At 54.8% G+C, this 13371-nt stretch overlaps 1 protein-coding gene across 6 annotated transcripts in view; it reads right to left on the bottom strand.

Annotated features, from left to right (window-relative positions):
- DLG3 (discs large MAGUK scaffold protein 3) overlaps positions 1-12984 on the bottom strand; it is a 55755-nt gene extending 42771 nt beyond the window's left edge. For 2 of the 6 annotated variants that reach the window (XM_045538682.1, XM_045538679.1), the window contains exons 1-11: positions 12287-12643; position 11059; positions 9199-9251; positions 8886-8936; positions 8341-8465; positions 7940-8109; positions 7507-7643; positions 7022-7166; positions 6272-6431; positions 4397-4553; positions 3862-3964 (exon numbers count right to left, since the gene is read on the bottom strand). In XM_045538682.1, the coding sequence (XP_045394638.1) occupies positions 3862-3964; positions 4397-4553; positions 6272-6431; positions 7022-7166; positions 7507-7643; positions 7940-8109; positions 8341-8465; positions 8886-8936; positions 9199-9251; position 11059; positions 12287-12643 (1459 nt within the window). Of the gene's footprint in view, positions 1-2947; positions 3112-3861; positions 3965-4396; positions 4554-5592; positions 5782-6271; positions 6432-7021; positions 7167-7506; positions 7644-7939; positions 8110-8340; positions 8466-8885; positions 8937-9198; positions 9252-11058; positions 11060-12286 lie in introns of those variants that run through there. The other 4 variants (XM_045538680.1, XM_045538683.1, XM_045538684.1 and 1 more) reach the window with 4 other exon arrangements.
- Positions 12985-13371: the final 387 nt, after the last annotated feature.

A 13371-nucleotide genomic window follows, 5' to 3' on the forward strand; every position in this document is an offset into this window, starting at 1 on the left:
GGCTTTCCAGAAAAATACCAGCTTGGTTTATAACCAGAGGCTGACACAAACTAACTAGGGGGAAAATGTAGGAGATTTCAAAATGCTGTAATACAAAGCCCATCCTTCCCTTGGTGGAGCATTGCCACAAGTCACAGAAAAATATTTGTCATTTTAGAATAGATTGGAAGAGAGGCTTTGGCAAGAGCCAGTTGTTTAAATTTTCAATTTGAATTTTAAGCAGGATTATACATGCCCAAGAACATCATGCTATTTTTAGCTAATAGGTAGGATTGCTGTGTCCACAACAGATTGGAGCAATCAGGAGTGAAAATATTAAACAGCATCTCTCACTGTGGTACCTTATCATTTAGCAGTTCTATTTTAATATTTTCCAAATCTTCATCATAAAAACACCTGTAAAGCATCCATGCTAGGCACAATAGAAAGATGTGGTTCCTATACTTCATTATGAATTTAACCCACATTAAGAAAACTGGATATATTAAAGAATCTCAAGGTCAGAGTATTACCAAGTTGCCATCCAGCCCGTGTCCAGGGGAGATACATTAGGAAGCAACTGTCCTAAACCTATCACCCTTCCAATGCTTGTGCCCTCTCTATGTATTAAAAGGAGAGGGGTAATGAAAATGTTCTAAAATTTACTGTGGTGTTAAAGGCACAACTCTGTGCATAAAAGCCACTGAATTGTGTACCTAAATGGGGGAATTCTATGGCAAATGATTTATATCTCATTAACACCTTTTAAAAAAGAAGAAAAATTGTTCTCTATTCTAATTAATCAAAGCTATATTTTAAGCTCTCATGCTAAAGGCTATCTAGCTAAAGGCTGCACTGGTTTGGAACGGTGCCTCAGCGTCCACCATGGAGATCACTCTAACCTTCCTCTCCACATACATCTTTCCCTGACTCTTTACAGCGTCTGTTATTTCCCCAGTCCCTTTTCTGTTGCTCCTCCACTCTTAACTAGGTCTTGGGTCTCTCAGGTGTTCACAAGCATGGTTTGTCCCAACTGGCAGACCTCAGGATTAAACTGATTGATTGCTGACCCTATGCAACTTTCCCATCGTGACCTTGGGCAAGTCATATCCTGGTTCTCCTCTCATTATTCTAGTATCCACAATAAGGGGTCGACATGATCTTTTCCAGCTCTCACATTCTATGTGAAAAATATCCAAATAATGAACACTTACCTGGCCAATAACATGCAAAATCTCAGCCATTTTTGCCAACAGACATATACTTGGATTATGCATTTTGTAAATACACACCGTGATGCAATCCTCCAAAGAACTGTATATATTTATAAAATGATCAATATGGAGTTCTTATTTTTAAAAACTAGCATTTTATCAAACAAAGTTCAGAGCGCAACATGGAATGCTTAATAGTCCCTCTGGACCAGACTCCAAGGGTCTATTTTCAAATGGAAAAAAAAAAAAAAAAAAAGCTTCTGCATGTTGGGGCCCTGTTGGATATACCAAACCAAACAAAGAAGTAAGATTGGGGTGGGACAGCCTTAACAACAGTAGTTCAACTAAATCCTGAAAGAAGAAAGGCCTTGTTTAGCAAGTGCTAGAAAGACCTAACATAAGATAGCGCCTCAACCTACATTATAAACTCTCAGAAATATACTCAGGCAGCAATCAACATTGCAGGAATCCCCTTACCCTGGACAACTTGCAGCTTTTTTATGCAAACCAGTGGCATTCCCCCAACAAAAGTCATAGAATATGCAATCACCAGTTTCCAACATACCACCACCAAATTCACAGTAATGTTTCCGTGTGCCCAACATTACAGAGCAAAACCAAAAGAAACATCAATTTCTCCCCCCCACGCACACACACGCGCGCAACAGAAACCATTTCCTTTGCAGAACCTACTTTGTCTAAGTTGTGGGCACGAAATGGATAAATATGAGTTGCTAACATAAAAATCAGATGGTTAGCTCTATGCTGAGAAGCCAACGGCACACACATAAATCATAAAAAGCAATAACCCTAAGGTGCGTTCCCTGTCAGCAAGCTGAAAAACAAACATGGAGAGAGATGATTCAAGGTGCCCATTTGCATCCCTCTTTCCCATTACCTCAGACCAAAGAGCTCTCCAGTTAGTTACCTCCCTACACCTCTGTCCCCCATCAAAAAAGCCTTGGGCAAAAGGTGGCAGGCCCTCTCTTCTTTCCCTACAGGCTCCTGAGGCACGGAACAGGGACGGAGGAGGGGGCGGAAAGGACTGAGGTAGGCGCTTTCGATCCCTCTCAGCTTTGCGACTGGACGACAGGGCTCCCTGCCTCTCGGCTTCTCATCACGGAACTAGAGCACCTGCCAGGGAAAGGCCCCTTCCTCCACCTTAGTAACTGGCCCACAGGGCCTAGGTGTCCAAGGAGCCAATGCGCTGCAGCCCTAGGGGACAAAGGCCGCCTTACAAAGGGAAGGGGGAGGCGAAAGAAGTCGGGAATAGTACAAGACCCTTGCAAACAAAAGGGAGAGGGGCAGGAGAATACCAGACCAATCCCGGGTGTTCCCAGAGGTAGCCAGGTTGTGTGGAGAAACGCGCGTGGGGGAAGGGAAGATTTAGAAAACTGCTCTGAGGAAAGAGATTAGGGAGCTGCTGGGGGCGCAGAAGCCAGCAGGAAGCGGGCAGCAGGCAGGACTGAGGCCTGGGGCGAGAAGGGGGCACAGTTCGCGGGTGGGGAAAGGTGATGGTAAAGAGGTGAAGGCCACACAGGGCCCTGTGGAGGGAGATCTGGCGCTCCGCCCCGCGCGGCGCTCCGAGGGGCCCTCAGGAGGGGCTCAGGAGGAGGCCCGGGGCACGCAACGAAGGCATTAGGGGGAGAGGGCAGAGCTGGGGGCGCAGTGTTGGAAAAGAAGGCTGAGAACAGAACCATAGAGAGGCCAGGGGTCACTGTGAGGGGGCCTGAGCCCCGTCCGCCCCACCTCACCTGGCGCCGGGTCGGAGTCCAGGTCTAGTGCTGAGAAAGCGCCAGCTCGGGCCAGTCCCTCCGTCCCGCGCGGGAGACTAGGGACACAAAGCGGGGCGCGCGGGAGGAGGAGAAGAGGGAGGAGAGAGGAGGAGGGGGGGGAGGAGGAGACGCCAGAGGCGCGCGAGGGGGGAAAGGAGGGGCGCCCGCCGCCCTCCGCCTGGGTCAGGGGCGGGGCGTGCAGCTGGAGGCCGCGCTCGCCCGGCCAATGGCCACCCTGCCGGCCGGCGGACTAGGGCGCGCCTTCCCGCAGCTCACCTCGGCACCTGGGCCGCGGTTGGCCCCAGCCAATCAAACGCATTTATTTGCATAACTAGCCCCGCCCATTAGCCCCAGCCAGGGGACTGCTCAATGAGAATACAAAGAAGGCCCCCTCCCCCGTAGGGGGATTGATTAGGTAGACTAGCGACCCACTACCCCAAGGGCATAGTATCACCTTTTCAGAGCGTTTATGGGTCTTTTGAGGTCATCTTGATGAGGGGAGGAGAGTAGGGGGTTCATAGAGGTTTGGTTCATGATCTCTTAAGAGATTGTATCTCTTCTCCCTGAGATCCTTCTAACCAAGAGCTGTTCTCTTTTCCAGGGCACATAGTTCCCCGTCTCCGCCTCTCAGCCCTCCGCCCTGCTCCCCTTTTTCTAGCCGCTTGATCTCTGCGCTTCTTCCCGTAGGCTGCTGCCCACTACTGGTCTTCTGCTGCACTGCAGCCCTGATCAGTAGGCTCTGAGCACAGCCTTCCTAGACACCCAAACCAACCCCCATCCTGGTTACTGCCCTAGCGTAGAAAGGCCCTGGTCTAGTGGCTTTGTTACCTACGATGGCAAAAAGCCAATACAAATTCCTCCACCTCATCACTTCCCACCTTCCCTTATCTTACCTTCAGGTCTGTACTGGGCCACAATGGTGACTGACTGGCCAGCCCGTTTCAAAGCAGCTGCAGCCTGCTCATGAGTTGCATTCCTCAGGTTCACTCCATTCACCTGGCCAAAGAGAGAAGCTGTGAGCCACCCCAGAAGCAAGGAGGGGAGTCCTCAGTCCTAGCAGTTAGGAAAGGGAGGGACAGAGGTAGCCCAACCCTAAGCCATTCGGATGTCTTTCCCAGTATTCCATCCTTGTCCCTAAAACAAGACCTAAAGGATATGACATTTCTAGTGTAATAATTATCTTTGTAGAGGTCAAATGCCAATTAGGGTTAAGATCTAAGAGACATTCATTTCCTCCTCAAGAATAAGTATAGTCCTGGTCCCTGTCCCTCACTAAGGATGTCTATAAAAACAATGTAACTTTCTCCAGTTCTTATCCCTTTCCTCATCCCAAAAAGCATTGCTTGGAGAAAGAAAGCTCTCCCCTCCTGCCTTTTACACTGGCACAGCTCCCATCCTCCCACCTCGCCTTTGCCTTTGTCTCCTCACCGATAAGATCCGGTCTCCCCTGCGCAGCTCCCCACTCAGGTCAGCTGGGCCTCCTGCCAGGATGAAGGAGACAAAAATGCCTTCTCCATCCTCTCCTCCTACGATGTTGAAGCCCAGGCCTGTGGATCCTTTGTGCAGGATGATCTTTCGGGGCTCTCTGATGGGAAAGGAATGGAAGAGTCAGGACAAGGTAGAGATGAACTGTTGTCCCAGTGAAGGCCAGCCTGGAATAACAGCCATACTGGCTGTAGGGAGTAAGGACTTGGGTCCCTATGTATGACACCCTGTTTCTCCCTTTGTCTCCTGAAATCTGCTTGGCTGCTGTTTTCTGTCAGGTGCCAAGTTTCAGTTCCTCTTCCTGAGGGCTTACAGTCAACTTCCCAGTGGACAGTCCCCTACTCTCTCAGGTCAACGAACCCCTACCCTGAACTCTAAAGACAAAAATCTCAGAGCCCACTCGCTGGTCTTCTTCCTTCCCAGATTCTCCTATCCTACCAACCAGTGTGATGGACCCTGGGCCACAAGAAGAGGAACAGTGGAATCACCCTTGGGTTGAAGGCACTCACCATCCACACAAGATGTGCATGGTTACTTTACACACGCTGCTCTGCAGTCTCAAAATGCCACCCACCAACTATGACCCTTCCTACCTTCCTCAACAACATATTTAGTCAGTAGCTACCACTATGTAGCCTGCTAGGTGATGTGGCAGGCAGAGAAAGAACTTCTAGAGCTGGGTGAGGTGGCTCACACCTGTAGTCCCAGCTTCTGGGGAGGCTGAGGTGAGAGGATTGCCTGAGCCCAGGAGCTGAAGACCAGACTGGGCAATACAGTGAGACCCCATCTCAAAAAAAAAAAAAAAGAAATCCCAGGACCCCAAAAGGAGCTTAGGGGCCAGACTGAAGAGAGGAGAGAAACAAAGGAAAAACCCGCATAAAACTAACCACGTCTAAGGAACCCCTCTGTAAATGGTCACAGTGTCATCAGGTGAGAGCAACAGCTGCACATGTGTATCCATACAACCAGACTCTCAGCACACTCTCCTCCTCCACTGCCTTTACTTGTTATAAGCACCTTTTATCTGAGCGGCCCCAAGCCCCAAGCAAGACTCCTCCTTTCTTGCTCCCAGTCTCAGGGGCAAGACTCCCTCCCTAAGTCTCAGATGCTTTTGCTCATTCATAGCCGTCCACTCCTACCTGGCATCCCCTCCAGGCCGCAGGGAGCGGAGCGGCCAGGCCCACCTTTGTGAAGCCCTCCTCCATGCCGAAGCCGAGGCCGATCCCAAGCCCAGGGCCAAGTTGGAGCCTGAGAACTTGCGGGCCCTCTCCATGGCTCCTCTGGCTCTCCCCCGTCCGCCTACCCTTCCGGTTCCACTGCAGCCTGCCCAGCAGCCTACCAGGCCCCACCCCGCAAACCTGCCCCCCGGAACCCCAGCCGGCCCGACCAGTTCCACCGCCGGGCGCAGCCGCCGCAGCAAGCGGGGCGGGGCTGTTCCCCGCGAGGCCACCGGGCCGGTCGGCCTCCCAGAGTCCAGCCAACCCCACCAGCTGGACTGCTTTCTTCTCTCATTTGAAATGGTTGCAGCAGAGGGGACTGCAACTGCCTCAGGGCAGGAAACTCGCAGTCCCCTCAACGCTCCACTCCACCCTCTATCCGCACTTTCGGATCGGGGCCACTCATTCGGCACTCCCCCTGATGGTAGAACTTGTCCCTGCAGCTACCTCTGTCCCTCTCCAGGGCCCCAAGGGCTGAGAGAAGGCCCGAGACCCCAAAGCTGGGACTACAAAGCCACACTACAAGGAGGCCTGTGGCCCGCCGGAAACGGATTCCTCTCTTTCCCCATCCCCGGCTAGATTGAATGGGGCGGGGTCCTACCTGGTAAAGTCCTCCTCAGCCATCATGTGCCTGGGGATAGGAGAGTAGCGGGTGGGGGGAACCTGAGGAGGAGCAGGGTAGCTGACCTTGCTCTCCACAGCCCCGATATAACCCAGGCTGGAGTTATGGCTTATGTGGTTTTCAGCCAAGGCAGTAAAAGCTGGAATCAAGAAAGGGAGAGAAAGTTTCAGAAACTGGTCCTGGCAAGTACCCTCCCCCAACCCCCTCCAAGGACTTTCCCCCACACCCTACTTCAGGTTCGAAAGAGACCAAGATTCCTCAGGCCGCTCCTCCCCACTCCATTCATCCCCCACCCAGGGTTCCTCCTCCGCAGTCCTTTTCTAAATCCTGGGCTCACTCCTGTGAGTCTTAGAAAGAGCTGAAGTCAAGGCAGTCTACAAAGAAGGCATGACTAGAGGTGTGACTAATAATAATCCCTCACATCTCTATAGCCTAATACAGTTTTCCAAGGGCTTTCTCGTCCATGATCTCATTTGATCCATGCAGCAGTCCTATGAGGAAGGCAGCACATATATCATTAGCTCCTTTTTGCCAAAGAGGAAACTAAAGACAGCTGAAAGGGACTTGCTCAAGGGCACCCAGCTCTAAGGGACAGAGCTGAGATCTGCACTCAGTTCTTCTGAGCACTATCCTCTGTGCTTGCTCTCTCTTAACAAGGAGTATGAAGTTCTTCCCCTTGAAACCAGTGCACAGGACTTTAGGCCAGGGACAGGGGCTGATGGTACGTACTGCTGGCGTAGTCAGGGGGAGCATACATGTCGTTGAGGTGGAGGCTGCCTGGCTTGGCCACCTTCAGATAGACCATATCAGATGTGTTCTTCAGCGAAGCCACAGCTTCCTCATGCCTCACATCCTGCAGATTGGTGTTGTTCACCTAGAAGCGGAGAAGCCTCAGGTTAGGACTTGGGAGAAGGGAAGGCCTCTCCAGGGAACCGTGAGGGGTGCCCTTTCAGGGAAATTCAAAAGTGGGCTAACCAAGGCCCAAGCATAGTGCTGTGAGGAGCAGAGAGGCAGGAGGCAGGGATAGGGAGAGTGAGAGGAACCCCGCCATGAAAGAACTAGGGTCTTGGTTTCTGGGTAAACACAACTCAGATGATACTCTTGAAATTCCCCATAATGTCTCATCCCCAAGTGAGGTTCAGGTGGAGTGAGAGGGTACTGGAGCTCCTCCTCCCCACCCTACCATTTGGGTATCCCTGTGAAGTCTGTCTCACCGCCAGCAGCCGGTCCCCAATCTGTAGGCGTCCATCCTTCTGAGCAGCACCCCCCTCGATGATCTTGGTGATATAGATGCTGTTGTCTCCTGGGATGTGCTGGTTGCCAATGCCCCCAGCAATGCTGAAACCCAGGCCTGGGTGGGAACCAGCAGGGAGTGGGAGGGGGGCCACATGGAAAGGTTAGAGTGTTGTCAATCCCAATCCAACCCCCCACCCCCATCCAACCCACTGGTCCCACAGGAGCTTCCCCAAGGGATCCCAAACACTAGGCCGCCATCTCAAGGTCAGTAAGGGTCAAGAAAGAAGGCTGTGAGCTGGAACAGGGGGAGTAAGGCAAGGAGTAAGGCCATTCCCTTCCATTCCCTATGGGGCCAGCTAGGACCTGGGGTTGAGGGCTCTGGCCAGAGCACAGGAACCCGAAGGGCCGCACCTTTGGGTCCTTTGAGCAGATTGACCTCCATGATAGTCTCGGGTGGAGGCTGTCGCCTCCGCACCACCAACCGCACCACAGGGCCCGCCTCCTTCAGCGCCTCCACTGCCCGGCTGTGCACCACCTCCGACACGTCCACCTCATTCACCCGTAGCACACAGTCATTCACCCTGCAGGGAAGCCCGAGAGGCATGACACTACACCACCACCCCTCCACCCCCTGTCCCACTTTCTCCCCCTCCTGTCTCCTCCCCACCTCATCCCTCTTCATCCCTCCTCTTCCCTCCTCTACCCCCTCCCCTCTCAGATCTAATGGAAGGGTCATCCTGCCAGGCCGGCCCTCCTCCCCTCATCTCCATCCTGCCCATGCCACCCACAACCCTGCTTCCAGGCCATCTTACCCCAGCCTCCCATCCATGGCAGCTGCTCCACCAGGGATGATCTTGGTAATAAAGATGCCAGGGTCATCAGGGACATGGGGATTGTCGATGCCACCTGCAATACTGAAGCCTAGGCCAGAGTTGCCCTGCAGAAGAGGGTGGAAGGGCACAGTGTGTTCACTCTGAGGGCACAAAGAAGGGTTCTGGGTACCCCATTTCCCTCTATGTCCCAGAGCAAGTTCTCCAGGCCTCAGAAGGGGCCAAGGCAGGCTGGGCACAATTGTCAGAAACCTGGCCATTTCCCAACCTGTGCTGATCATTCTGGCAGGGAGGCCTCAGCAAACCCATCCCTTCCACAATTCCCTAGGCCTCAGTGAGCAAGGTCAATTAATACTCGTTAGTGGGTTGATTGATTGATGCAGTGAAGCTACCTCTGAGGGCTGCTATCTCCCCATCCTCTCAACACAGGTCCTCCCATGTGTCTTGAAACCACGGTTCAGGTCCCTCCCCTCTCCTGGCTCCAGCCCTCTCCACCCATTTCATCCCCTCCCCACTGGCAGACTCACCCGCTCAAGTACTATCTCCTCATATTTGAACATTCCATCGCTGCCGTTCACCTAGGGGAAGAAACAGGCAATCCCCTCAGTGCCTCTTGCCCTCCCAGCTATCTACCCATTAATCAACCTGCCTCCTCCCTCACTCCCACAAGGTAGGAGAGTCCAAGTATACCCAAGGGTACCTCTTGGCCACAGATGAGGACAGATTGACCCCAAGGAGGCTGCTCCCTTCCCCTTGCTTCCAACCAAATCAGGCCAAACCCAGCCGCTCCTTTAGCCCAGATCAATTGTCTGAGACTGAGCCAGCCAATGGTGCACTCACCAAGAGGCTAGGCCCTAGGGCCTCAGGGTTCACTAGGAGGGGTGCAGAGATGGCTTAAGGGGGATGGCAGAGATGGAGCATGGCAGGCAGACCATGTCACACCCAGCATCCATAGGGGGTACCCAGTGGCCTGGACAGGAAACCCCTCCCCTTCTGAACCACAGCTCTCCCAGACTTGAGAATCATAGACTCCCACCCTGTCAGAGCTGGAAGTACAGCAGAAATCATCTTGTCCAACTCCATTCATGTGACAGATGGTAACACTGAGGCCCAGAGAGGACATGGGATGTGCCTAAGGGCACACTGGGAGTAAGTTGCAGAGCAAGGGCTAGAACCTGGATCTCTAAGTGCTCTTTTGATTATAGCAAGCTGTCAAGGCCACTGATGTTTTGGTCACTCATTCCCTTCCCCCAGCAGAGCTCATGGGAAAAAGGGGAGTTGTACTCTTCAGAGTACCTCGTGAACCCTCATTCTATACCTTCTTCTGTGGCTCCAGATACCCAATTCCTCAAACAGTCAGAAGGAAACAAAGTACTAATTCATTTTCTACCAAGGGACTTTTGATCCTGAACCCTTTGTGTTTCCCAGCAGAAAGGGCCAGGTTGGGATCTAGTCAGGAGTCAGAGGCAAAGCTAGGGGTGGGACAGGAGCAGGGTGGACAAGATTCCCTATGAGGGAAAAGTCGATGACCCATGACTGATTGGCAGCAGAGTCCATGGTCTTCAACGCAGTAACCACAGGAGGAGAGGGAAGGGAGGGGGTCAGAAACACAGGGTTGGTTTGATCAAACCACAGATGTGGCCTCCCAGACAGGACGTACTTGTGTCCATCTGTCAAGTAAAAATGTGATTCTGGACAGACAAGTAGCACCTGCCCCTGGCTCCCACTCCCATCCCCAAGAATGGAGGAGCCCTTTTGCCTCTCTCCCCAGGTATCCTGGCACCTCTCCCCAACCTTTCTCTGGCTATGTCTCCCTTTCCTGAGCCCTGGCCTCCTCCTCAGAAGAGGAAAGCTGGAAACCCAGGGTGGGGGCTCCTCCACATGCCCTGCTCTGCTTCCCCCATCCCATCTCCACCCCACACAGCTCTGGCTTCCAGAAGCAGAGTGGAGGAGAGGGGGAGATGACTGGTTAGTCATGCTTCCACCATTTCAGGGTTTGGCCCCAGGACTTCCCGCCCTGCAGCCCTGGGAGTTGGTGGGAGGACTCCAGCTGCAGCCTCACCCTGGTTCCTGATCCCAGGAGGAAGAACCCGTGGCTCTTCACAGACCCGAAACCAACACAGCTGCCTTAGGTACCATGCAACAGACACACAGGCAAAAGGACATCCATGTGGCTCTTGTATGTATCTGGTGTACCATGCGTGCCCATATGTGACAAGCCATGCCACAAGCCCTGCTCAAGTAGTATCCAGAGACTTCTGACTCCCAGTGGTCCACCCTCAAGCCCCTACCCCACCCCTACACAGGGACCTTGCTGTTAGGGCCAGGAGCCATCCAGGGACCCTCCCTGGCAAAGAAACCTTGGCCAACTGGCTCAGCCCTGGGATTGGCACCTGTCTCCCAGCTGGGCAGGACAAGCATGAGAGGGTGTTTTCAAGGGAAGGGCCCCAGGGCAAAGGGGCAAAGGAAAGAGGGGACGCACTGGAGAGGGCAAAGGGCCAAGGCAAGGGACAGGGGAAGCAGTAAGTGTGGATAGAGAGAAGGCCAAAACCAAGGGCTCCCTTCCCAGGAAGTCCCCACCTTTGCTTCTGAGAGCACATCCTATCCCCAGAGGAGGACAGAGGCAGCCAGAATGGTCACCAGCTTGGGGCAGTCAGCACCTGCCCTCGACAGCAAAGCCTCCTCTTCCTCTCTCCCCACCCTGGGAGCTGCAGAGTTGGATAATCAGACAGGCCCTCCGCCTTGCGTGCCAGGGACCTGGCTCTGTCGGCCCAGCCTCCATTTTGCTGCTTCTCCCACAGATGCTCCTTCCATTTTCTAAGCTGGCAGTTTAGGCTGGGAGTGGAAGCCGGAGTTGTGCCCGGCACCCAGGGGCTCCCAAGCTGTGCCAAGTCAGGGCTGGGGGGCTAAGCTCTCTCACATCTGGGGGTACCCAAGAGGGACATGCCCTACTGGGGCCAGTCCCTGTACCGGGGCAGCTGCCCCTTGCCTGGCTCCAGGCACCGTGCCTGCTCTGAAGCGAGGAAGCTTGCTTCAATCCCCCCCACACCCCCACCCCAGCACACATACTTCAGAGCTGCTTGGACAAAAGAGTCCATCCTTCTCAGCAGCCTCTCAGCCTTGCTTGGGACGTGTCTCTTACCTCCTCCCCCTCCCCTCCCTGCCTGTCAAGCGCCTCTCACCAGGGACACCACAGACACACACACACACACACACAGGCACACACACACAGGCACACGCATGCACTCTTACAGCCACATGCTCACACACATATACATGTAGCCACACACAGAGACACAGCAATCCCTGCAGCCTTATCTACAGAGACACTTCCACATTCAGAGAGACACCCCACACGTCCATGTGCACATTCACACACAAAGGGACTGGGATGGAGAGGGACTCATGGCATCGAAGGATGAAGCTCATCAAACCAGGCACATGGACTCCTCTACACAGATTCACAGGAGCTCCATTGCCTTCCTCCACACACATACATACACACACATATGTCCCCCCTACGCAGAGCACCATGCCCCCTCCTCCTCTCCTGTGGAGACACACACCACACACAGCCCCCGCAGAACCTCCCGCCCCCTGCCAGACACAGAGACATTGCCAAACCCCCACACTGAGACAAACCCAATTCCCCCACACAGGAAAATGTGCCTCTCCGCCATACCTTCACCCCCTGACACACACAGCTCCTTCCAATCCCCTCCAAATGGAGACCCCCAAACAGACACACACAGGGAACCACACATTTCCAACCACCTCTCTTTGCCCAGCTGCAATGCTAGGGCTCTGGGTTCCCCAGCTTGGAGCCCCAGCAACCCCTGGTGCACCCCAGGCCTCTAGGCCCCCACTCTCCAGCCCCCCTGGGTTGCCCCACCACTGCCCCCACCCCCACCTCCCTGCTGGTCCATACCTGCTCATACCAGTCCCGGTTGGCACAGGTGCACTCAGGCCACCAGCTGGAGCCGCTGCCGTTGAGTTTGGGGGTGCTCTTGCCTGGGACTGGCTTAGGGGGCACTGGCCCCACATCCCGGCCCGTGGGGATGAGCTTGGCCTTGGTGCGAGGGGTGGGGGTGGCCCCCGCCTGCGAGGGCAAGGTCTGCGAGCTGTAGCCCCCATAACCCGTGCTGGCCCCATTGCCCCCACTTGGCCCGTAGGGGTCAGGCACTTGCCAGTCCCCATAGCCTGGAGGCTCGAGGCGCCGCAGGGCGGCCAGGCGAGTCACCTCATAGCATTCAGGGCACTTACAGCAGTGCTGGTGCTTGTGCATGGCACTGCCCCCCGCGGCTCGGACCCCCCAGCCCACGCCGGTTTCCACGCTGCCGCCGCCGCCGCCGCTGCTGCCGCCGCCGCCGCCGGGCTCCCGGGCACACTCACACTGCTCGGACCAGGAAGGGGGGGGCACCCGTGGGGGCGCCCGGGCGGAGCGGGGCCTGGGGCCGGGCGGGCGTCCCGGGGCCTCAGCCCCCACGCTGCCCCGCACCCACGGCTCCCCCTCCAGCACTGGCGGCTCCGTGTCGCCCGTCGTGGCTCCTGGGCCAAGGCCCAGAGGCAAAGAAGAAGCGGGAGCCCAGGAAGAGGCTGGGTGCTGCGAGGACCGCTTCTGCTCTGGTCCCCAGGATGGATCTGAGTGGAGTCAAGAGCATCTCTCCCTGGCTCCCTTCTCAGTTGATTCCAGCCAATCACAGCGCAGAGCCAGGCAGCGGCAGCGGCAGCGGCAGGAATGCTAAACAGCGGCTCCTTAAAGGAACAGAGGCAGTGGCACCCCCAGGCTCAGCCCCAGCTCCAAGGATCTCTGGAGTACCACCGACTTTAGGGTGAAGGCAGAGGACTTGGGCCACAGAAGAGCTCAGGCACCTGATCTCATGCCCATATATCCCCAATTTCAGCCTGTCCTCCGCCCACTCCACCCCACCCCACTTCCAAGGGGGAGTTGCAGGGAGATGCTCAATGGGTCCCCAGGCTTGCTCTGAGCCGGGGGCCACCAGAAGTAAAGAC

The sequence above is a fragment of the Lemur catta genome, chromosome X, assembly GCF_020740605.2.
Source record: "Lemur catta isolate mLemCat1 chromosome X, mLemCat1.pri, whole genome shotgun sequence".
NCBI classification, from domain to species: Eukaryota; Metazoa; Chordata; class Mammalia; order Primates; family Lemuridae; genus Lemur; species Lemur catta.